The sequence below is a fragment of the Callospermophilus lateralis genome, chromosome 14 (assembly GCF_048772815.1).
Source record: "Callospermophilus lateralis isolate mCalLat2 chromosome 14, mCalLat2.hap1, whole genome shotgun sequence".
Lineage (NCBI taxonomy): Eukaryota > Metazoa > Chordata > Mammalia > Rodentia > Sciuridae > Callospermophilus > Callospermophilus lateralis.
Window position 1 is genome coordinate 58,958,507 of NC_135318.1, and position 23,348 is coordinate 58,981,854.

The 23,348-nt window shown below is 35.8% G+C and overlaps 1 protein-coding gene across 2 annotated transcripts in view; it reads right to left on the reverse strand.

Moving 5' to 3' along the window:
- Exoc6b (exocyst complex component 6B) overlaps positions 1–23,348 on the reverse strand; it is a 603,826-nt gene that overhangs the window by 283,122 nt on the left and 297,356 nt on the right. For both annotated transcript variants that reach the window (XM_076833080.1, XM_076833079.1), the window contains 5 exons: positions 22,266–22,386; positions 5,116–5,187; positions 4,151–4,248; positions 2,264–2,369; positions 1,307–1,416 (listed from right to left, as the gene is read on the reverse strand). In XM_076833080.1, the coding sequence (XP_076689195.1) occupies positions 1,307–1,416; positions 2,264–2,369; positions 4,151–4,248; positions 5,116–5,187; positions 22,266–22,386 (507 nt within the window). The remainder of the gene's footprint in view (positions 1–1,306; positions 1,417–2,263; positions 2,370–4,150; positions 4,249–5,115; positions 5,188–22,265; positions 22,387–23,348) is intronic.

The window sequence follows — 23,348 nt, forward strand, 5'->3', positions numbered from 1 at the left end:
TTTTTGAGATCCTTGTGTTTAAGAGAACTGTTTATATATATATTATCTTATATGCCATATTAATCATCATCATTTGAACAATTTAGATAGTATTTATCTAGATATTATACTATCCCTTTACCATATTAACTTGTCCCTAAGAAAGATGTCAGGTCACATTGCAATGAACTTGTAATAATTTATCTACAGTAATATACTTAAAAATACCCTATGATTGTTCTATAATAATGAGGTTATCTGATCAGTTGGGGCTGGAGGATGGAAATCCTGGGGAAATAATGTTTGGTGTGTAAATTTCAGAGACAATCTCATTTTCAAAATAACTTTTCCCTGAGGATGTGGTCCAGTGGTAGAGAGTTTGTCTAGCATGCACCAGGTCCTGGGTTTGATCCCCAGCACTGCAAAATAAAAAGGCAGGGGGTGGGAGGTTCTATGAAATAAATCTCATTTTCAGAGAAAAAGGGCAATTCATTATATAATCTCTATTTTTTTTCATAGTAAGAAGAGTTCTCAAACATGTGAATCAAGGTAGTTTACCCAAGGTAAACTAAATTTAAAGTAGCCCAGTGTACTATACTTTCCATTCATTCATTCAAAAAAATTTTTTTAATTTATTGAGTTGAATACAGCAGAAATCGTGTTGTATAAAAGATACTGTTTTTATCCTACAAGAGGTCTTTTTGAACATTCTAAATTTGTGTTAATATTGGATCCTATGTTGTTCCTGTTTATCTCTAGTTTGTACCATTAATTGTTAAGTCCTTTAATTAAATGAGATACTCCTTGAAGATAGAGACCCTATTTTTAACATCTCACTGTCTTTACTACCAAGCAGTATCTAATGTAATACACTGGCCATAATGTATGGTAAATAAACCAATAAATGAACAAAGAAAAAAGAAGCCCATAGTCTAATGCATAGAGAAACATATATACATAAGCAGAGCAATAATAATGTTTCCAAAGAATCTTATCGACTATTTTTCTTCTGGCCTTAAAATTTCATTAAATAGAACATTAAAATTAGTATGTTATACTATAATTTTCCAGTGAGTTCTCCTTAATAAAAGTATTAAAATAGAAATCTGTTAAAAAAATAAAAATAAGATAGGTAATATAAATTTTAAAACTATTCTTAAATTGCTATCTTTTCCTTTGACTATAAAGAACTATAAAAATAAAAGTGACATGTAGCAAAGAGCTAATATTAAAAATCAAAATCACAGATGAAGGCACTATCAAAAAATTGTCAAAATTTTATTTAGAGAGGGCCACAATCTTCATTTTTGACTCTTTCTTACTGTACCTTAGATGAAGATCTTCTGAAAACTTCAGACATGCATAGATAAATTCTTTAATTTGGTTGTAAACTTTTGGCACAAATTCAGAGAAAGGAAACTTTTTGGGGAATGGTTGCTGTAAATGCAAGAATTAATAAAAGGAAGTCACAAACATACAATGGATATACTTAAAAATTATTTAAAACACAAAATGAACTTTCTCCCACAATGGGAACTGTCTGCTTAACAAGCTCAAATTTAAAACAATGTCTTCAAAAGTTTTCTGACACTATAAAGAAAAAGGTGGGGGGCTTAATTAAAATTAAAAAAATCCAAATGTTCTTCAACATGTGGAAGGCTAAACAAATTTTAGCACATGCTCAGCAATAAAAAGAAATGAACTACTGATATATCCAACAACTTAGACAAGTCTCAAAAGCATTATACTAGTTAAAGAAGTCAGTCTCAAAAGGTTATACTACATGATCCCATTTATATGGCACTCTGAAAAAAACAAATAGAGACCAGCTTGGTGTTTTCAAATATGGAAGTGATGGGAGGGGTTAATCAGAGTGGGGCAGCATGAGGAAATATGGGAGGGTGATGAAACTGATCTCTTTTACCATTGTAGTGAAGACATCCACAACAGATTGTCAAAAATAACAGAAATGTATACCCCCAGAGGTGAATTCAAGGGACAAATGGTCTTAAGAGCATAATAAAAACAAGCATTTCAAAGTATAAACCAAATTGGAATATCCCCAGCAGTCCTCCAAACCCTTCAGAGGTTATTGGACCCCAATGCCATCTACTGAGTGCCATATCAGGGAATTCTGTTCTAAGCACCAAAGACAATGCGTGGAAGTGCATTAGAATTCTAATCCACTGGCGAGAAGGTCATCATTTTCAATGAAACTGATCTAATGAAAGCTTCTACAGAATGTCAAAACAACCAGGGAAGTTTATTTGAAAGTATTCCTTACCTTTTCCAGCTCTGTATCTTGGAATGGGAATTGTCCTACCACCTTTTTATACATCTCCTCACTTGTTACTGGTATGGGACTGTAGTTGTCAGAATCAAGTATGTTTCTATAAAAAACAATAATGGAAGAAAGTGAAGGAGGGAAAGAGAGGTGGTGGGTAAATCACAAGCAATTTTATGATGAACACCAACAGCCAATGGCTATATACATATATCACAACTTCGAAGTCACACTTCCAGTGCATGTGTGTATATATATAAAATACATATATGTATGTATGTATGTAAGATATATATATATATATATATATATATATATATATATATATATATATCTTCTATAATACAGCCACTTGGCTCAAGATAAAATCAACTTTTTTATTTTTTATTTCCTCATTTTAATTGGTGCATTATAGTTACACATAATTGTACTTTTTTTTAACAAATCCATACATGCACATTAAATCGATTTTTAAAGCATCTTTAAAAAACTTCTTTTTTTGTTTGTTTGTTTGTTTGGTGCTGGGGTATAAAGTGCTTGCCTCATATATGCTAGGCAAGCACTTTATACTTTACCCAGCCCTAAGATCAATTTTTAAAGAAGTCAAAAAGAAAACTATGCTCTGAAACAAATAGAAGACAATTGTAAACACGATCTTGCAGTATTTGAGATTCAAAAAATGGGACAGAAAATTTTAAGGCAAGTGAGAAGTAAATAATGAAAGAATGTATACTCTAGAAAAGACAAAGAAGTTGTTTCTGTTTGTTTTCACAAGAAATATGTGATAATAATTATGTTTTTTAATCCTGCACTAGATATTCTAACTTTTGAAACTGGCAGGTAGAATAAGTAACTTTTATCATAAATCTAAATTGTGCTCATTTACTTCATCTAATACTCAACATTAATCACACATTATGTTCATCTATAATTTTTCTCTCCTTAACTAGACTGGGGGTTCTCTAAAAGCAGAAACCAGCCGACCAAAATCAAAACATGAAACTCACTGGAGTGAGTGAAAGCACCATATCAGAAGGACTTAAGATTGCAGCATTATGCTGTTGTTAATTTTCAGAAAATTCTAAAGAGATAACCCTCTCCTAAGAACAATTATCACCATTAAATAAATACAGATTTTTGGAAGTATAAGTATTTACATTAATATACAAGTGAGTCTGTCTAAATGATGATCAAGGCTATGTTCATGAACTATAAAAAAAAAGATTAAAAGAATCACGTAAGATCTTAAAACTATAATACTTTGAAAGCAGGATAATCTAATCAAGGGAAGGCATCATGCAAAAGGCAAGAAGATCACTTAAAGGAATAAGTTTTAAAGACAATGAGTTGGCATAGGGTATGTGCTTAGAAAACAATCCTAAGACATATTTTTGAGTGTAAGATGTAACAGAATAACTTTCTTATTATTGAATGCAAGTTGCATTAACTACTCAAAAAAACATGGCTTAAATAGTGGACTATACTAATCTGATGTTTCTGAGGATGAAGAAGAAAAATGACAGATAACATGGCTGTATCCTCAACACAGTTTCCCCAAAGCTGAAATTATTCATAAAGGCACAAATGCCACTACCACATACATGAGATATAAAACTAGATATGATCCTCAGAGAAAACTAAAAATTGGAATAAGACACAAGTTGATCCAAATGGTATGAAACAATGACTCTGACATTCCCAAATAAGAAGACTGGATATCTTGGGAATATCATTTTTTAATATTATCAAATTTCATCTGAATTCTGGAACATATCCTGGAGTAACTAGAAACTTATATGCCACATATTCTTACTTGCATTACATCTGAAAATCCTGTACATAAAGATGTGCGTACACATTTGGACACGTATGACTACAGTTTCTCACCTGAAAATACCTGCCCACTTCTTCAGTAGAGTTTCACTATACTGGTCTCTGATTTCTAACAGCATGTCAAAAAGTTGATTTACAGGAAAACCATAAACCTGAAACAAAATAAGAAAATAACTTCATTTTCTAAGGTGGCTTTTTAAAGCAACATAAGAAGGATTAGGCACTGAAAGACATTTTGTTCTTTGGACAATTTCTATGAAACCATGTAGGAAAATCTTCTATTCCCATCCTAACACTTAGTGTTTATTTCACAAAAATTAAAAGAAACATACAAAAATGGCTAAGCCAGTCGGAAAAAATAAATGATAAAAATTAAAATCAATATATGGTAGGTATGCTGTAAACAAAGTTCTCCCTTTCACTCCTCTTTAACTTTTATTGCCTATAGTAACAGCCTTAGAGAATAAGGAAAGAAAACAAAGATGGTACCATTTCACCACATCTAAGCTACTCTGCTGAAGATACTATGTTGTTCAAATCAATCATCATTATTCAAGATGTTAGTTAACCAAACCACAAAGTCATTCAGGTGCCTTTCCCAAATTAAGAACATTTTTTAAAAACTAATGTGGCATGTTGATTAATTGGTTTGATATGAGACGGAAAAAAAAGGGGTGGGAAGTACTTACAAAATATTTTTTTTGTTGTCATTGTACCCAATACCTTTATTTTATTTATGTATTTTTATGTGGTGCTGGGCGAGCGCTCTACCACTGAGCCACAACCCCAACTCCCCTATAAAGGTGTTTTTATATTGTATTTTATAACACAAAGGTGTTTATATATCACATAAAAGATGAAACCTAGGAAATGCTACAAATAGATAAAAAGGTCTAGCTCTAGGAAAAGAAAAAACTACTAAGGACTAAAGTACTTATCCAAGCTTACGTAGATATGACAAGAGTCAGTGTTGATGAAACCTTAAGCTAGATGAGCATATGTAAACAGAACTCACATACCTGAAGTGTGTCGGCAAAAAGCACAATAAGGTTCTTCAAATCTAACACAAGGTTTGGATCAGAGCAGTAAGACTAAAGGAAAATAAAAACAAAGGGGGAAAAGACCTCTTAATGAAGAAAAATACAACTAAATTTTTATTTATTAAAGTGATTAACACTCCACCTGGGGAAGGCTCTTGTAGAAAGGACCTGACCATTTTGTGGTACAAGGTATCAACAGAACCAGTCAGGGAAGATCTGGATAGAGTTCAATAGCCACAGTCTACATTTTCAGCACTTAGAAATTAAAACATACACTATAAATCTTTGCCTAAAATAGAAATCAAAATTGCTTCAGATTATTTCTAAACACCAATAAAAACATTCAGACCAAAACCTATGATATATGGCTAAAGCCACTTTCAAAATAACTTTATATCCTAATAGGCAAATATTAGAAAACAAAAAAGATAGAAAATAATCAAACTAAGCACTGAATTCATGAAACTAGGGTGGAGGGCAAATAAACCATAATTAAGTCAAAAACTGAAACTGATAAAATTAAAAGCACAGGGAGAGGGAGGGAAGATGGCCGCGAAGGGAGTGCAGTAACTCCATGTACTGCGTCACTGTGAGGGAAAATGACGAGTTAGAACGGCTAAAAGCTATCTTGTTAGGAATTTCCAGCAAAATTGGGGTGCTCCAAAACCTAGTGGAAGGATTTTCATCGCACGAGGATCAGCTTCAGGGGCTCAAACGCGAGCGATCTGTCCGTATGGAGCGCTGCTTGTTCGGCAGATCGCTCCGCGGCTGGAGTCTGCGGCGCGCACTGGGAAACGACGGGCTGGTGGCGCAGAGATACAGCGATGCTGATTCTGCGGGCTCCTGCCAGCTAGGCATTTGCTGAGCTCGGAGCTGAATTCTGGGTTGGAGATGGGGGAAGGAAACGGTCCAGTTCGGTTCTCCACACCGGTCAGACCACGGAGGAAGCCAGCGGCCACCATCTTGGAGAGCTGACGTCACCATCCTTGTTTTCGACTGATTGCAGCTCTTTCAGCTATAGAACAGGTAATTTCAGGCTGACAATTGTCTGCGTCTCGCAGACAAATTGCTCAGACTTAGTGCTAAATAACACACGGAAACTGCTTCTTGGAGCCTGCTCCTATCAGAACACGCATCGAGCCCGGAGCGGCGGAGCTCCGGCTCCCGGAGCCACTCTGGCCCAGGGCTATAGAACCCGCGGAAACTGCTTCTTGGAGCCTGCTCCTGTCGGAGCATGCACCAAGTCCGGAGAGGCCGAATTCTGGCTCCCGGAACTGCTCTGGCCCAGGGATAAAGAACCCACAGAAACTGTTTCTCGGTCCGGGTCCTGCTGAATACTGTGGAGACCAGAGGGGCGGAGCAGAGCCGCCGCCGGAGGCCAGAACAGGCCCAGCGACCCGCCGGCGTGGTGTCGCGTCGCCCCGGCTAGAGCAGGGGCCGAACAGAGCCGCCGCCCGCGCCGGGAACAGGTCCAGCGACCTGCCAGCGTGGTTGTCAAGAAACCCCAATTGGAGTAGGGGGAAAGCAGATCCTCCACCCGCGTCCGCAAGGTAGGCAGGCCTGTGACAGACTGGCAGAACAGCCCCAGCGGCCTGCCGGCGTGGTAGACACATCACACCACTTGGGGGAGGGGCAGAGCAGAGCCGCTCCCCGAGCCCGGATCAGGCCCAGCGGCCCGCCAGCGTGGCAGTCACATCACTCCATTTGGAGTAGGGGCAGAGCAGAGCCGCCGCCCGAGCCTGCAAGGTAGACAGACTTGCGACCGACCGGCGGAACAGGCCCAGAAGTCTACTGGTGTGGTAGACACGTCACACAAATTGGAGGAGGGGCATAGCAGAGCTGCCTCCCGAGTCCGCAAGGTAGGCAGACCCGCGTCCGACCGGCGGATCAGGCCCAGCGGCCTGCTGGTGTGGTAGACACGTCACCCGTCATCCCAATTGAAGTAGGGGCAGAGCAGAGCCTTCTCCCGCGGTCGGAGCAGGCCCAGCGGCCCGACAGCATCGTAGTCACGTCAACCCAATTGGAGCAGGGACAGAGAAGAGCCGCCACCCGCGCCCAGAACAGGTCCAGCGACGTGCCGGCGTAGTAGTCAAGACACCCCAATTGGAGTAGGGGCAAAGCAGATCCTCCACCCGCATCCGCAAGGTAGGCAGGCCTGTGACAGACTGGCGGAACAGGCCCAGCGGCCTACCGGCGTGGTAGACACGTCACACCACTTGGGGGAGGGGCAGAGCAGAGCCGCAGCCCACGCCCAGAACAGGCCCAGCGACCTGCCGGCGTGGTAGTCACGACAACCCAATTGGAGAAGGGGCAGAGCAGAGCCGCCGCCCGCGCCTGCAAGGTAGTCAGATCCGCGACTAACTGGCAGAACAGGCCCAGGGGTTCACGGACGTGGTAGACACGTCACACCAATTGGAGGAAGGGCAGAGCAGAGCCGCTGCCCGCGCCTCCAAGGTAGGCAGACCTGCGACCGACCGGCAGAACAGTCCCAGCGGCCCGCCAGCGTGGTAGACAGATCACCCCAATTGGAGGAGGAGCAGAGCTGCCGCCCGCCCCTGCAAGGGAGACTTTTCAACTATACAAGAGCAATATAAATATATAGGGGGAAAATTTCAAAAACACAACAGTTTCACTAAGCAGAAAGAAACACGAGCAATATGAAAAGACAAGGAAAGAAAGGACCACAAGCAATGCAGGTCAACTCAAATTTAGAAGAGGTAATAGGTGCAGCAGATGGAATGTCAGATAAAGAATTCAGGATATACATGCTGCAGATGATCTGGAGTCTCAAGGAAGACATTAGACAGCAAAATCAGACAATGAAAGATCACTTCGACCACTTCGACAATGTATTACATGTCCTTAGATAATGTACTGTTGATATTGGGATCTGTTAACATTGTCTTTCTCCGAAAAAGAGGGATATTGGAGCTATTCAAGAACAATACAAATATATAAGGGGAAAAACATTAGCTCAACAGTTTCACAAAGCTAGAAAGAATCATGAGCAGTATGAAAAGACAAGGAAAGAAAGGACCACAAACAATACAGGTCAATTCAACATTAGATGAGGTAATATCTGCAGCTGATGGAATGTCAGACAAAGAGTTCAGGATATACATGCTTCAGATGATCTGGAGTCTCAAGGAAGACATTATTCATCAAATTCAGACAATGAAAAATCACTTTGACAATGAATTACATAAACAAATCCAAGAAGCAAAAGATCAACTCTATAGGGAGATAGAGGATATAAAAAACAAACAAACAGAAATCCTGGAAATGCAGGAAACAATGAACCAAATTAAAAACTCAAATGAGAGTATTACCAGCAGAGTAGAACACTTGGAAGATAGAACTTCAGACAACGAAGACAAAGTTTTTCAACTTGAAAAGAACATAGACAGCTCAGCGAGAATGTAAAGAAATCATGAGCAGAACATCCAAGAATTGTGGGATAACATCAAGAAACCAAACCTAAGAGTTATTGGGATACTAGAGGGTACAAAGGTCCAAAACAAGGGAATGAGTAATCTATTCAATGAAATAATACTAGAAAACTTCCCAGACTTAAAGAATGAAAAAGAAATCCAAATACTAGAAGCCTACAGGACACCGAATATACAAAATCATAAGAGATCCACACCAAGACATATAATAATGAAGATGCCCAACATACAGAATAAGGAGAGAATCTTAAAAGCCACAAGAGAGAGGAAGCAGATTACATTTAAGGGTAAACCAATCAGGATAACTGCTGATCTTTCAACACAGACTCTGAAAGCTAGAAGATCCTGGAACAACATATTTCAAACGCTGAAAGAAAAAGGGTTCCAACCAAGAATCATGTATCCAGCGAAATTAAGCTTCAGGATTGAAGATGAAATAAAAATCTTCCACGATAAGCAAAAGTTAAAAGAATTTGCAGCTAGAAAACCAGCTCTTCAAAACATCCTTGGCAAAACATTACAGGAAGAGGAAATGAAAAATAACAATGAAAACCAACAACGGGAGGTAGTACAATAAAGGAAAAACTAAGCATAGAGGAAAAACTAATCATGTTAAGTATCATACATAACCAAATATGGCTGGAAATACAAACAATATCTCAATAGTAACCCTAAATGTTAATGGCTTAAATGCACCAATCAAAAGACATAGGCTAGTAGAATGAATTTAAAAAAAAAGATCCAACAATATGCTGCCTACAGGAGACTCATCTGATAGGAAAAGACATACACAGACTGAAGGTGAAAGGTTGGGAAAAATCATATCACTCATACGGACCCCGGAAGCAAGCAGGGATGTCCATACTTGTATCAAATAAAATAGACTTCAAGCCAAAGTTAATCAAAAGGGATAAACAAGGACAATACATACTGCTCAAGGGAACCATACACCAACAAGACTTGACGATCATTAATATATATGCCCCAAACAATGGTGCAGCTACGTTCATCAAACAAACTCTTCTCAAGTTCAAGAGTCAATAGACCACAACACAATAATCATGGGAGATTTTAATACACCTCTCTCACCAATGGACAGATCTTCCAAACAAAAATTGAATAAAGAAACCATAGAGCTCACTAATACAATAAATAACTTAGACTTAATTGATATATACAGAATATACCACCCAACATCAAGCGGATACACTTTCTTCTCAGCAGCACATGGATCCTTCTCAAAAATAGACCATATATTATGTCACAGGGCAAAGCTTAGCAATTACAAAGGAGTTGAGATACTACCATGCATTTTATCTGATCATAATGGAATGAAATTGGAAATCAATAATAAAATGAGAAAGGAAAAACCCTACATCACATGGAGATTAAACAATATGCTACTGAATGAACAAAGAGTTACAGAAGACATCAAAGAGGAAATTAAAAAATTCTTAGAGGTAAACGAAAACTCAGAAACAACATATCGAAATCTTTGGGACACTATGAAAGCAGTACTAAGAGGAAAATTCATTTCATGGAGTTCATTCCTTAAAAGAAGGAAAAGCCAACAAATAAATGACCTCATGCTACACCTCAAAGCCTTAGAAAAAGAAGAACAAATCAGCAGCAAATACAGTAGAAGGCAAGAAATAATTAAAATTAGAGCAGAAATCAATGAAATCGAAACAAAAGAAACAATCGAAAAAATTGACAAAACTAAAAGTTGGTTCTTTGAAAAAATAAATAAGATTGATAGACCACTAGCCACACTAACAAAGAGAAGAAGAGAGAGAACCCAAATTACTAGCTTACGGGATGAAAAAGGCAACATCACAACAGACAATTCAGAAATACAGACGATAATTAGAAATTATTTTGAAACCCTATACTCTAATAAAATAGAAGATAGTGAAGGCATAGATAAATTCCTTGAGACATATGAACTACCCAGATTGAATCAGGAAGATATAAACAACCTAAACAGATCAATATCAAGGGAGGAAATAGAAGAAGCCATCAAAAGACTACCAACCAAGAAAAGCCCAGGACCGGATGGATATACAGCAGAGTTTTACAAAACATTTAAAGAGGAACTAATACCAATACTCCATAATCTATTTCAGGAGATAGAAAAAGAGGGTGAACTCCCAAATTCATTCTATGAGGCCAATATCATCACCCTGATTCCCAAACCAGAGAAGGACACCTCAAAGAAAGAAAACTACAGACCAATATCCCTAATGAATTTAGATGCAAAAATCCTCAATAAAATTCTGGCAAATCGTATACAAAAACATATCAAAAAGATTGTGCACCATGATCAAGTAGGATTCATCCCTGGGATGCAAGGCTGGTTCAATATACGGAAATCAATAAACGTTATTCACCACATCAATAGACTTAAAGATAAGACATATGATCATCTCGGTGGACGCAGAAAAAGCATTCGACAAAGTACAGCATCCCTTTATGTTTAAAACGTTAGAAAAACTAGGGATAACAGGAACGTACCTCAACATTGTAAAAGCAATCTATGCTAAGCCTCAGGCTAGCATCATTCTGAATGGAGAAAAATTGAAGGCATTCCCTCTAAAATCTGGAACAAGACAGGGATGCCCTCTCTCACCACTTCTGTTCAACATAGTTCTTGAAACACTGGCCAGAGCAATTAGACAGACGAAAGAAATTAAAGGAATAAAAATAGGAAAAGAAGAACTTAAATTATCACTATTTGCGGATGATATGATCCTATACCTAGAAGACACAAAAGGGTCTACAAAGAAACTACTAGAGCTAATAAATGAATTCAGCAAAGTGGCTGGATATAAAATCAACACGCATAAATCAAAGGCATTCCTGTATATCAGCGACAAATCTTCTGAACTGGAAATGAGGACATCTACCCCATTCACAATATCCTCAAAAAAAAAAAAAAATACTTGGGAATCAACCTAACAAAACAGGTGAAAGATTTATACAATGAAAACTACAGAACCCTAAAGAGAGAAATAGAAGAAGATCTCAGAAGATGGAAAAATATACCCTGTTCATGGATAGGCAGAACTAACATCATCAAAATGGCAATATTACCAAAAGTTCTCTATAGGTTCAATGCAATGCCAATCAAAATCCCAACGGCATTTCTTGTAGAAATAGATAAAGCAATCATGAAATTCATATGGAAAAATAAAAGACCCAGAATAGCAAAAGCAATTCTAAGCAGGAAGTGTGAATCAGGAGGTGTAGCAATACCAGATTTCAAACTGTACTACAAAGCAATAGTAACAAAAACAGCATGGTACTGGTACCAAAACAGGCGGGTGGACCAATGGTATAGAATAGAGGACACAGAAACCAATCCACAAAATTACAACTATCTTATATTCGATAAAGGGGCTAAAAGCATGCAATGGAGGAAGGATAGCATCTTCAACAAATGGTGCTGGGAAAACTGGAAATCCATATGCAATAAAATGAAACTGAATCCCCTCCTCTCGCCATGCACAAAAGTTAACTCAAAATGGATCAAGGACCTTGATATCAAATCAGAGACTATGCGTCTGATAGATGAAAAGATTGGCTCCGATCTACATATTGTGGGGTCGGGCTCCAAATTCCTTAATAGGACACCCATAGCACAAGAGTTAAAAACAAGAATCAACAAATGGGACTTACTTAAACTAAAAAGTTTTTTCTCAGCAAGAGAAACAATAAGAGAGGTAAATAGGGAGCCTACATCATGGGAACAAATTTTTACTCCTCACACTTCAGATAGAGCCCAAATATCCAGAGTATACAAAGGACTCAAAAAATTAAACAATAAGAAAACAAATAACCCAATCAACAAATGGGCCAAAGACCTGAACAGACACTTCTCAGAGGAGGACATACAATCAATCAACAAGTACATGAAAAAATGCTTACCATCTCTAGCAGTCAGAGAAATGCAAATCAAAACCACCCTAAGATACCATCTCACTCCAGTAAGATTGGCAGCCATTATGAAGTCGAACAATAACAAGTGCTGGCGAGGATGTGGGGAAAAGGGTACTCTTATACATTGCTGGTGGGATTGCAAAATGGTGAGGCCAATATGGAAAGCAGTATGGAGATTCCTGGGAAAGCTGGGAATGGAACCACCATTTGACCCAGCTATTGCCCTTCTCGGACTATTCCCTGAAGACCTCAAAAGAGCGTACTACAGGGATACTGCCACATCGATGTTCATAGCAGCACAATTCACAATAGCTAGACTGTGGAACCAACCCCGATGCCCCTCAATAGATGAATGGATTAAAAAAATGTGGCATTTATACACAATGGAGTACTACGCAGCACTAAGAAATGACAAAATCATGGAATTTGCAGGGAAATGGATGGCACTAGAGCAGATTATGCTAAGTGAAGCTAGCCAATCCCTAAAAAACAAATGCCAAATGTCTTCTTTGATATAATGAGAGCAACCAAGAACAGAGCAGGGAGGAAGAGCAGGAGGAAAAGATTAACATTAAGCAGAGTCATGAAGTGGGAGGGAAAGGGAGAGAAAAGGGAAATTGCTTGGAAATGGAAGGAGACCCTCATTGTTATACAAAATTACATATAAGAGTTTGTGAGGGGAATGGGAAAAAAATAAGGAGAGAAATGAATTACAGTAGATGGGGTAGAGAGAGAAGATGGGAGGGGAGGGTAGGGGGGATAGTAGAGGATAGGAAAGGTAGCAGAATACAACAGTTACTATTATGGTATTATGTAAAAATGTGGATGTGTAACCGATGTGATTCTGCAATCTTTGTAATGTTTTGAATAACCAATAAAAAAAATAAAATTAAAAAAAAGAAAAAAGAAAAACATACCCTGTTCATGGATAGGCAGAACTAACATCATCAAAATGACGATATTACCAAAAGTTCTCTATAGGTTTAATGCAATGCCAATCAAAATCCCAATGGCATTTCTTATAGAAATAGAGAAAGCAATCATGAAATTCATATGGAAAAATAAAAGACCCAGAATAGCAAAAACAATGCTAAGCAGGAAGGGTGAATCAGGCAGTATAGCGATACCAACTTCAAACTATACTACAGAGCAATAGTAACAAAAACAGCATGGTACTGGTACCAAAACAGGCGGGTGGACCAATGGTACAGAATAGAGGACACAGAAACCAATCCACAAAACTACAACTATCTTATATTTGATAAAGGGGCTAAAAGCATGCAATGGAGGAAGGATAGCATCTTCAACAAATGGTGCTGGGAAAACTGGAAATCCATATGCAACAAAATGAAACTGAATCCCTTTCTCTCGCCATGCACAAAAGTTAACTCAAAATGGATCAAGGAGCTTGATATCAAATCAGAGACACGGCGTCTGATAGAAGAAAAAGTCGGCTACGATCTACATACTGTGGGGTCGGGCTCCAAATTCCTCAATAGGACACCCATAGCACAACAGTTAATAACTAGAATAAACAAATGGGACTTACTCAAACTAAAAAGTTTTTTCTCAGCAAAAGAAACAATAAGAGAGGTAAATAGGGAGCCTACATCCTGGGAACAAATCTTTATTCCTCACACTTCAGATAGAGCCCTAATATCCAGAGTATACAAAGAACTCAAAAAATTAGACAACAAGATAACAAATAACCCAATCAACAAATGGGCCAAAGACATGAACAGACACTTCTCAGAGGAGGACATACAATCAATCAACAAGTACATGAAAAAATGCTCACCATCCCTAGCAGTCAGAGAAATGCAAATCAAAACCACCCTAAGATACCATCTCACTCCAGTAAGATTGGCAGCCATTAGGAAGTCAAACAACAACAAGTGCTGGCGAGGATGTGGGGAAAAGGGTACACTTGTTCATTGTTGGTGGGACTGCAAATTGGTGCAGCCAATCTGGAAAGCAGTATGGAGATTTCTTGGAAAGCTGGGAATGGAACCACCATTTGACCCAGCTATTCCCCTTCTCGGTCTATTCCCTAAAGACCTAAATAGAGCATGTTACAGGGACACTGCTACATCGATGTTCATAGCAGCACAATTCACAATAGCAAGACTGTGGAACCAACCTAGATGCCCTTCAATAGACGAATGGATAAAAAAAAATGTGGCATTTATACACAATGGAGTATTACTGTGCATTAAGAAATGACAAAATCATAGAATTTGGAGGGAAATGGATGGCATTAGAGCAGATTATGCTAAGTGAAGCCAGCCAATCCCTAAAAAACAAATGCCAAATGTCTTCTTTGATATAAGGAGAGTAACTAAGAACACAGTAGGGACGAAGAGCATGAGAAGACGATTAACATTAAACAGGGACGAGAGGTGGGAGGGTAAGGGAGGGAGAAGGGAAATTGCATGGAAATGGAAGGAGACCCTCAGGGTTATACAAAATTACATACAAGAGGTAGCGAGGGGAAAGGGAAAAATAATACAAGGGGGAGATATGAACTGCAGTAGAGTGGGTAGAGAGAGAAGAGGGGAGGGGAGGGGAGGGGAGGGGAGGGGGATAGTAAAGGATAGGAAAGGCAGCAGAATACAACAGACCCTAGTATGGCAATATATAAATCAATGGAAGTGTAACTGATGTGATTCTGCAATTTGTATACGGGGTAAAAATGGGAGTTCATAACCCACTTGAATCAAAGTGTGAAATATGATATATCAAGAACTATGTAATGTTTTGAACAACCAACAATAAAAAAAAAATTAAAAGCACAAATTAATGGCTTAAATAAAAAATAAAAGAGTTAATGATTTAAACCAAAATTTATGACTTCATCCTAGTAATCATACTACAAAACTTCCTAACTCTTTAATATTTCCTCTGACAAATGACATATTAGGACCTATTCAAGTCATGCTATTTTATATACAATCTTTCATGTTTCTATATACAATGTTTCGTGTTTCTATTATATAAGAACATTTATAAAGTTAAAAAATAAAACAATAAAGGACAAATCTTAGGCAAATCTGGTTGCACAACAGAGAAAACAACATTAAACAATACAAGGAATGCAAAAGTAAAAATAAACACAAATAAGAGGAAAATTTTAAAAATTATCAATAAGGCCCATGTATAATGTCATATCAATGAAACTGAAAATTCAATAATTATGGAAGATAATTTCTATAGGCAGGATAAAAATATATATATATTACTATTTTTAACATTGATTTTAGATATTCTGATTTTTCTCAGTTATTATTTTGATTCTTTTCTCTACTTAACCTCAATTCCAAAAAGAGGTATGTTGAATTTCCCCCAATGATGAAGTCTGTCAATTTCTCTTCTTATTACAAACAGATTTGGTTTCATACATATTGCCCTTATAAAGACTCTTGCCTTTTTGGTAGGTTAAAACTAATATCAAATTTATAGCAGCACAATTCACAATAGATAAACTACGTACGGAGCCAACCTAGATGTCCTTCAGTGGATGAATGGATGAAAAAAAATGTGGCATTTATACACAATGGAATATCACTCAGCACTAAAAAAGAACAAAATCATGGCATTTGCAGGTAAATGGATGGCATTAGAGAAGATAATGCTAAGTGAAGTTAGCCAATGCCAAAAAAACAAATGCCGAATGTTTTCTCTATATAATCAAGGGTGACTCAAAGTAAGATAGGGAGGGAGAGTATAGAAGGAAGATTATTTCTAGATAGGAAAGAGAGGTGGAAGGGAAGGGGAGGGGGAAGGGGATTAGCAAGGATGATGGAATGTGATGGTCATCATTATACGTAATACATGTATGAAGATTTGAATTTGGTGTCAACAGATCTTAGATACAAATAGAGATATGAAAAATTATGATATATGTGTATTAAGAATTATAATACAAAAAAGTACATGTATAATGGCATAATTTAGCGTGAACATACTTTATATACAGAGTTATGAAAAATTATGTTGTATATGGTAATAATGAGTGTAATGCATTCCACTATTGTCATGTATTTATTAAATAAATAAATAATATCAATACAAAATATCCCTCTGTTCTTCCATTTGAGGTTCTTTAACTTTGGTTCTATTTGCCTCCTACCATATTGTCATTTCATTGCTCCTTTTCTACTTTTTTAAAAAATATTTTGTTTTAGTTGTGTTGAACACAATACCTTTATTTTATTTTTATGTGGCACTGAGGATCGAACCCAGCGCCCTGCCCGTGCTAGGTGAGCGCTCTACGGCTGAGCCACAACCCAAGCCCCTCAGTTGTTCCTTTTTATTTCAATCTCTTTAGGTAATTTTAATTTATGACTACATCCTAGTAATCATACTACAAAACTTCCTAACTCTTTAATATTTCCTGGGACATATTGGGACCTATTCAAGTCATGCTATTTTAAGTTTTCTACATACAATGATTTCCTTTAAATTTTTCTTTCTTGTTTCTATTATATAAGAGCATTTTAATTATGTTATAGTGCTTAATCATTTATATCCTCTCAGCCCACTCTTAAAATAATCTAGTGTCTTCATTAAAATATTTTTGAACATGATCTCTCTCCTTTTGTAGGAATTATTGATATTATTAAACATTTCAAATAGTCAAATATTTAGTTAGCTGGATTACTCTATGAATGGTATCCTTTTTTGTACATTTTATTAATCTGATTTCATTTTATATTTTGGATTTTCTTCTCATTTTTGCAGAAGACCAGTAAGAATCTTTCAAAGATAGGGTGGATAAAAGTAAACTCTGAATCCTCATGTTTGAAAACCCCTTTCTTTTGCCCTCCAACTAAAATATAAAGGATCAGATCTAAAAATTTGTCTCCTGTCATTTATCTACTTGGTCCTCAATCCTTTCAACCTCAAGAATCTGGTTTTGTTCACTGTAGGAAATTTTTTTCTCTTATTTTGTTATTACAGTCCCCTCATTTATCACCATCTTTTCTTTCTGAATCTCTTATCAAATATATCCCACAATCAATATCAATATCCATGTTTCTTAGCTTTCCTTTCATATTTCTATCTCTCTGTGACTTTGCCTTGTATTTTGGGACATACATTTGACTTCATCTTCTTGCTCACATCTTCTTACTCTTTTTTCTCCATTTAATATTTGAATTGAATTTCACTATCTGATAGACATAAATTTCAAAGAATCCATGTTTTATTTTGGATTAACCTTCTTTGGCTTGTTTTCATCATTTCCCTCTTTCCTACATTTCTTAACATTATGAATACAGTATACATAAACAAAAATGAATAAAACCTCTATGCACAATTTTGCCCTTTAAACAAAACAGAACCCCAGCGGCAGGCCAGACCCTGTTGGGGGCTTTAATCACAACTTCATCCCTCCTTAGTCACAGAAACAACATTCATTCAGACTTTGATGATAATCATTCCCATGTCTTTCCTTAGTTTTTCATTTGTTTGTATTTTTTTAATTAATAGATTTTATATTTGAGCAGTTTTAAGTCTCTTCTTTGCTCTTGGCTTTTGTACTGGCTTAAAAAATATTATAATCAGGTTGTAAGGCACCCATCCTACCAATAATAAAAGTATTGGAATTTTGATTGCCATTAAACCAGGTCTATTGATAAATCTTAAAAGAATAATAATTTTATAATAATAACTTACAATAAATGAACATGATATGTATCTCAGTTTTACTTTGATCTTCTTTAATTTTAATTCTCAATAATATTCTTAGAATTTTTCTTCATGGTGATTACTTTTTGTTACATCTACTTCTAACTAATTCTATTGTATAAATTTGTCTAATGCTATTGTATAAATTTTGTCTTTCAAATCTAAAATTTTTCAACTTTATTCCAAATTTATAAAAACATGAGAAATTTTATATAATGATTTTTTTAATCCAAGAATTTTAGTGAACCCATCTATTAATTACAATTTTTGTTAATTCCTTTGAATTTTCAATGTATCAAATTATATGTGCAAAACTGACAAGATTTTTTCTTCTCAAAGATTTATGCTTTTTATTTATTTATTTTGTTGTGCTTACAACACTGCAAATGACTTCAAGTACAATATACAAATAGAACTAATGGTAATTAAATTTAATATTATAGGCTTTTAAAAGAATGGCTTTTATCATGATAAGCTGAATTAAATCCTGTTTTCATAATTCATTGAGAGAATTTATCATAAATTTATAGTATGTTTTATTAAATGTCACTACCCAGCATTCTAAAAAAGTATCACATCACCCATGTTAGCTCAAGAAAAGTTAAAACTCCCATATTTGCAGTACAGTATCTACTGAACCCATATCACCATTGCACCACTGTAAAATTGAAAATTCCAAAGTGGAACCAGAATAAGTCAGAATGTATTGCTAACTTTCATTTCTAAGTGAGATGCATTATATAAATATTTACCAGGTTTGAAATCAGCGTTAAGAATTCTGCATATATTAATATATGAAAATGTTTATCTTTCAAAATATCCCAAACTATACTATTAACTCAATCAGAAAAAAATCATTTTAATAGCCACACATAAAGTTGGGGGGGAGTATAACATTTTTTATAAAAAAATAAAGAAACCACTCAGTTATTGTGTTTATTTTGAGATTTGTTAGATATTTGGGTTGCCCTCATTTTGTCTGGCTTGCTGGGTAATGATAATACAATAAATAGTGTCATGAAATACAATTAGCATCTGTGGCACCAATCATTTTGTCTCTTGATGGATAAAATGGTTCAGTGAGTCAATCTATGAAATGCTGAATTATTTTTTAATAACTCTGTTGATACATAATTTCCATACAATACAGCTTTCCCACTTAAATTATATAATTTAATGGTTTTTAGTTTTTTGTACAGCTGTTCCTCAGTACCTGTGGGAGACTGATTGCAGGAACCCCTATGTCAATTATATACATTTTAATTTACAGATTTATTGCACAACAAAACTGAATCCCAAATTTGGTATACAGGAGTACACAGGGTAGGAGGGATATAATAAACTGATTCTTGATTCTCAAGCTTATCTGGAAGAATAAGAGGATAAATAATTATTGTGCTTTTAAAAGATTGAAAAGGATATGCATGCCCAATAAAAAATAAATAATTTCAGATATAAAATTACAACAGTGTTTATCAGATATAATAATTATATAATTTCAGATATAATAATTACAACAGTGTTTATTGGCTCAAGGAAAAGTGGGGAATGAATTATTCAACCTAGAAAAAGACTTCAGTGTACATATAATATTTTATTATATGACAAAGGTGATCTTCAAAATATATAAAGGAAAGGATGTAATGGACTGAATGTTGTGTCTCCCGAAATTCATGTTTAAGTCCTAATCCATCATGGGGCTTCTTGTGGGGAAGGGGCCTTTGGATGGTAATTAATGCCAAAGAAGAAGATTAGGTGAGACCCCAATCCAATGGGATTGGTTTCCTTATAAAAGGAGGAGGCATGAGAAAGCATTTTCTGTTTCTTGTTCGCACATACTCTCTTTCTCTCTCTCTCTGAGGGCACACACTGAGTAAAGAAGGCAGCCATCTGTATGCCAAGAAAGCTCTCATCAGGAAATGAACATACTGGCACCCTAATTTCCAACTTTCATTCTCAGAACATGGAAAAAATAAAATTCTACTATTTAATCCATGAAGTCTATGGTATTTTGTTAGGGCAGTGCAAGTTAAGTAAGACAATAGATAATTACAATAATGTTACTGGGAATAGTGAGTCATTTTCAAAGTAAAGATGGAATACAATCTCATACCAGGTGTTAAAATAAACATTTTTATGTTTTCTATGTATATGTAAGAAAAAGCAACTACAGAAGTACTAAATTCAAATACAAATAATGATATATTCTTTGAAATAAAGAAGATATAATTTACAAAGTAAAAGATCAATTGAACCACACAAAAATTTTTATAGCTTCTAAAAAGCTCAGAAAAGCAGAGAAAAGACACATGAAACTAAGAAACAGTATTTACCATAGATATCACATATATGCTTTATTAAGCGATAATAAAATATTTTAAAGTCCATTAAAATATAAAATAAAGGTAGTCTTCCTTATCCCTCCCCCTCTTCTCTCCTCTCTCTTCCCTCTCATCTCTGGCCAGGAGGTGACTGGGCTTCCTTCACAGAGCACTGCTGACTCCATGTAATTGACCGCGCAGATAAATTACACAGGTCCAAAGCAATAGGACCAAACAGTCATGGACTAAAATCTCCAAAACGGTGAGGAAACTAAACCTCTTTCCTTTATAATGGACTATATAAGCTTAGGCATTACCTTAATAGCTTTTTCCCTCTCACCTCTTATATCTAATCCATCAGAAAGTACAGTTAAATCTCATCTCATTAAAAAAAAAAAAAAGACTCTAGAATTTGTCAACATATCACCATATCAGCTCTCATCCATTGATCCAGGCTCTCACCACCTCTTGTCTAGAATACTGGACTAACCTAATTGTTCTCTTCATATTTTTTCCCCTCATCCACTGTCCACACTTTAGTTAAAATAATGTATTTAAAATGAAATCTGATCATGTTCTCTTCAACTATAAACTTTTATGTATTTGTGTGTGTGTGTGTGTGTGTGTGTGTGTGTGTGTGTGTGTGTGATGCTGGGGACTGAACCCAGGAACTCGTGCATGCTAGGCAAGCACTCTACCACTGAGCCAAACTCCACGCTCCACTATGGATGTTGCATGTGATTGTTTCTGTGTCTGGGACACTTCCTGATGAATTATATAAGGAGACCTACAGGATCAGGGATGATGATCCTTTCAAGTTAGAACAAGTACGTAGATAGTAGGGCCATTTAATGAAATTTTTTAAATACTAAATTGTCTAGTTATTGACTTCCCACTGTTATTCTTCAAACACTGTATACATAAAAGACCTTATACTGCTGTTCTTTGTGCCCCAAATTATAATTTCATTGATCTTTGCATAAATAGTGACTTCATAATATTCTGATCTCAGAATGCCCACTTCTTACCAAATAATCAATAGCAAGTACCCTGTTGCCCTAATCTATCACTCTGTTTTAATTGTCTGTACTGCATTAGCACTGCCTGATATTCTTGCTTATTTGTCTGTGTATCTCCAAATAAAATACAACTTTTGGCAATAAGGTTTTTCTCTCTCTTGTTTATAACTATATTTCTAACATATAGTCAGTGCTAAAAATATACTGAAAGAATGAATGAATAATTAATTCAAAACCAGCATTCTCTACCTAAAATTCATGCTATATTATCACCAAAAATTCATGCTCTATTCAGGTTTGAATCCATGTTCCATCTCTTATTATGTGGCATAAAGCTGGTCACCTGACTTCTCTGAGTTTAGCATTCTACACTATAGGATAAATACATTAATAATACCTACCTTTATATGAGTGTAATGTGGATGAAATAAGACAGTGTATATAAAATACACAGAACGATGCATTACACACACAGAATCATCAATAGATGTTAGATGCTATTTTGTGTTTTGTGAAGAGCATCTACAAAATTGAACTTAGTGTTAGAGAATATGCCTAATTGAAGAGGCTACTTCCCTATGCCTTTGAAGGACATATATAGCTCCAAATGAGTAAATTCAAAGACATACATGTTGATTTTAAAGGAGTAAAACACTGAATAGTTCATAAATAACCAGCTCTAAATAGGAATTTCTCTTGTGCATCTTACATACCGAATGGGTTCGGAGTGCTGCGATGGTTTTTGAAAGTGCCATTTCCCACAGTTCATCAATGTAGGCTCTATTTACTAAGCCCTGGGTTGTATGTAAAATGTGATCTTCAACCACAAAAAAGCTAAGATTGAGGAGAAAACAGAATACAACTGTCAGAAATTACAGTCTGATTACTGTCTCTAGGTTTTGATGAATATTAGGAGCTGACATCAAATTCAACATTAATATTCATTTTTTTTCTCAAAGAAAGTTTTCAGTATTATAAATGAAATGACTTCTTAGACTCATAATTATGTCCATGATCATATCCTCTTAATCACTTCTACAGAAAATGGAGTTCTATTTCTATAAAATGTTAACCATGTTATCCCGCTATTTAAAATGGAAGAAAACGTTTCTAAGTAATGAAGGCTAATTTCTTTTTTTTAATAGTACATAATTTTTCAAAGTTTCTATTAGTGAATTACAGTTATACATGATAGTGGGGTTCATTCTGACATAATCATATATGCATGGAATATAATTTGCTCCATTTCGGTCCCCGGTACTTCCCATTTCCCCCTCTCTCTCCCCCTCCCCCTATTCCCCTTCCTCTACTGATATTCCTTCTATTTTTCAAATAATTTTAATTGGTGCCTTACAGATATACATAAAGGTGAAATTTACTTGGTGTATTCATAAAGGTACATATAGCATAATTTGGTCAATTTCATTCCACAAGCTAATTTCAATAATTTTTTTTTAAATCAGGTCATAAATACATTTCAAGAAACTAATAGGTTTTAAAGAGAGAATGAAAGCTGAAATATGTATTTTTAAGAACAAAATACATCAAAATAATTCCACTTATGTAGATTCTTCTCATCGAAGTATTAAAAATGGTTTGTAAAGCAAATTTATATTTTAACATCCTTATTGTGGCTTTTTGTTATTATGCATTTAAAACATACCTTCAGTTATCTTGCCTAAATGTTCAAGTACTAAAACTATTCTTTATTAGAGAATTTTATAACATTTTAGTCAAAATTATTAATTACACTAAAACAATCTAAATCTGATTTTATAAAGGAAGAAAGAGACTTG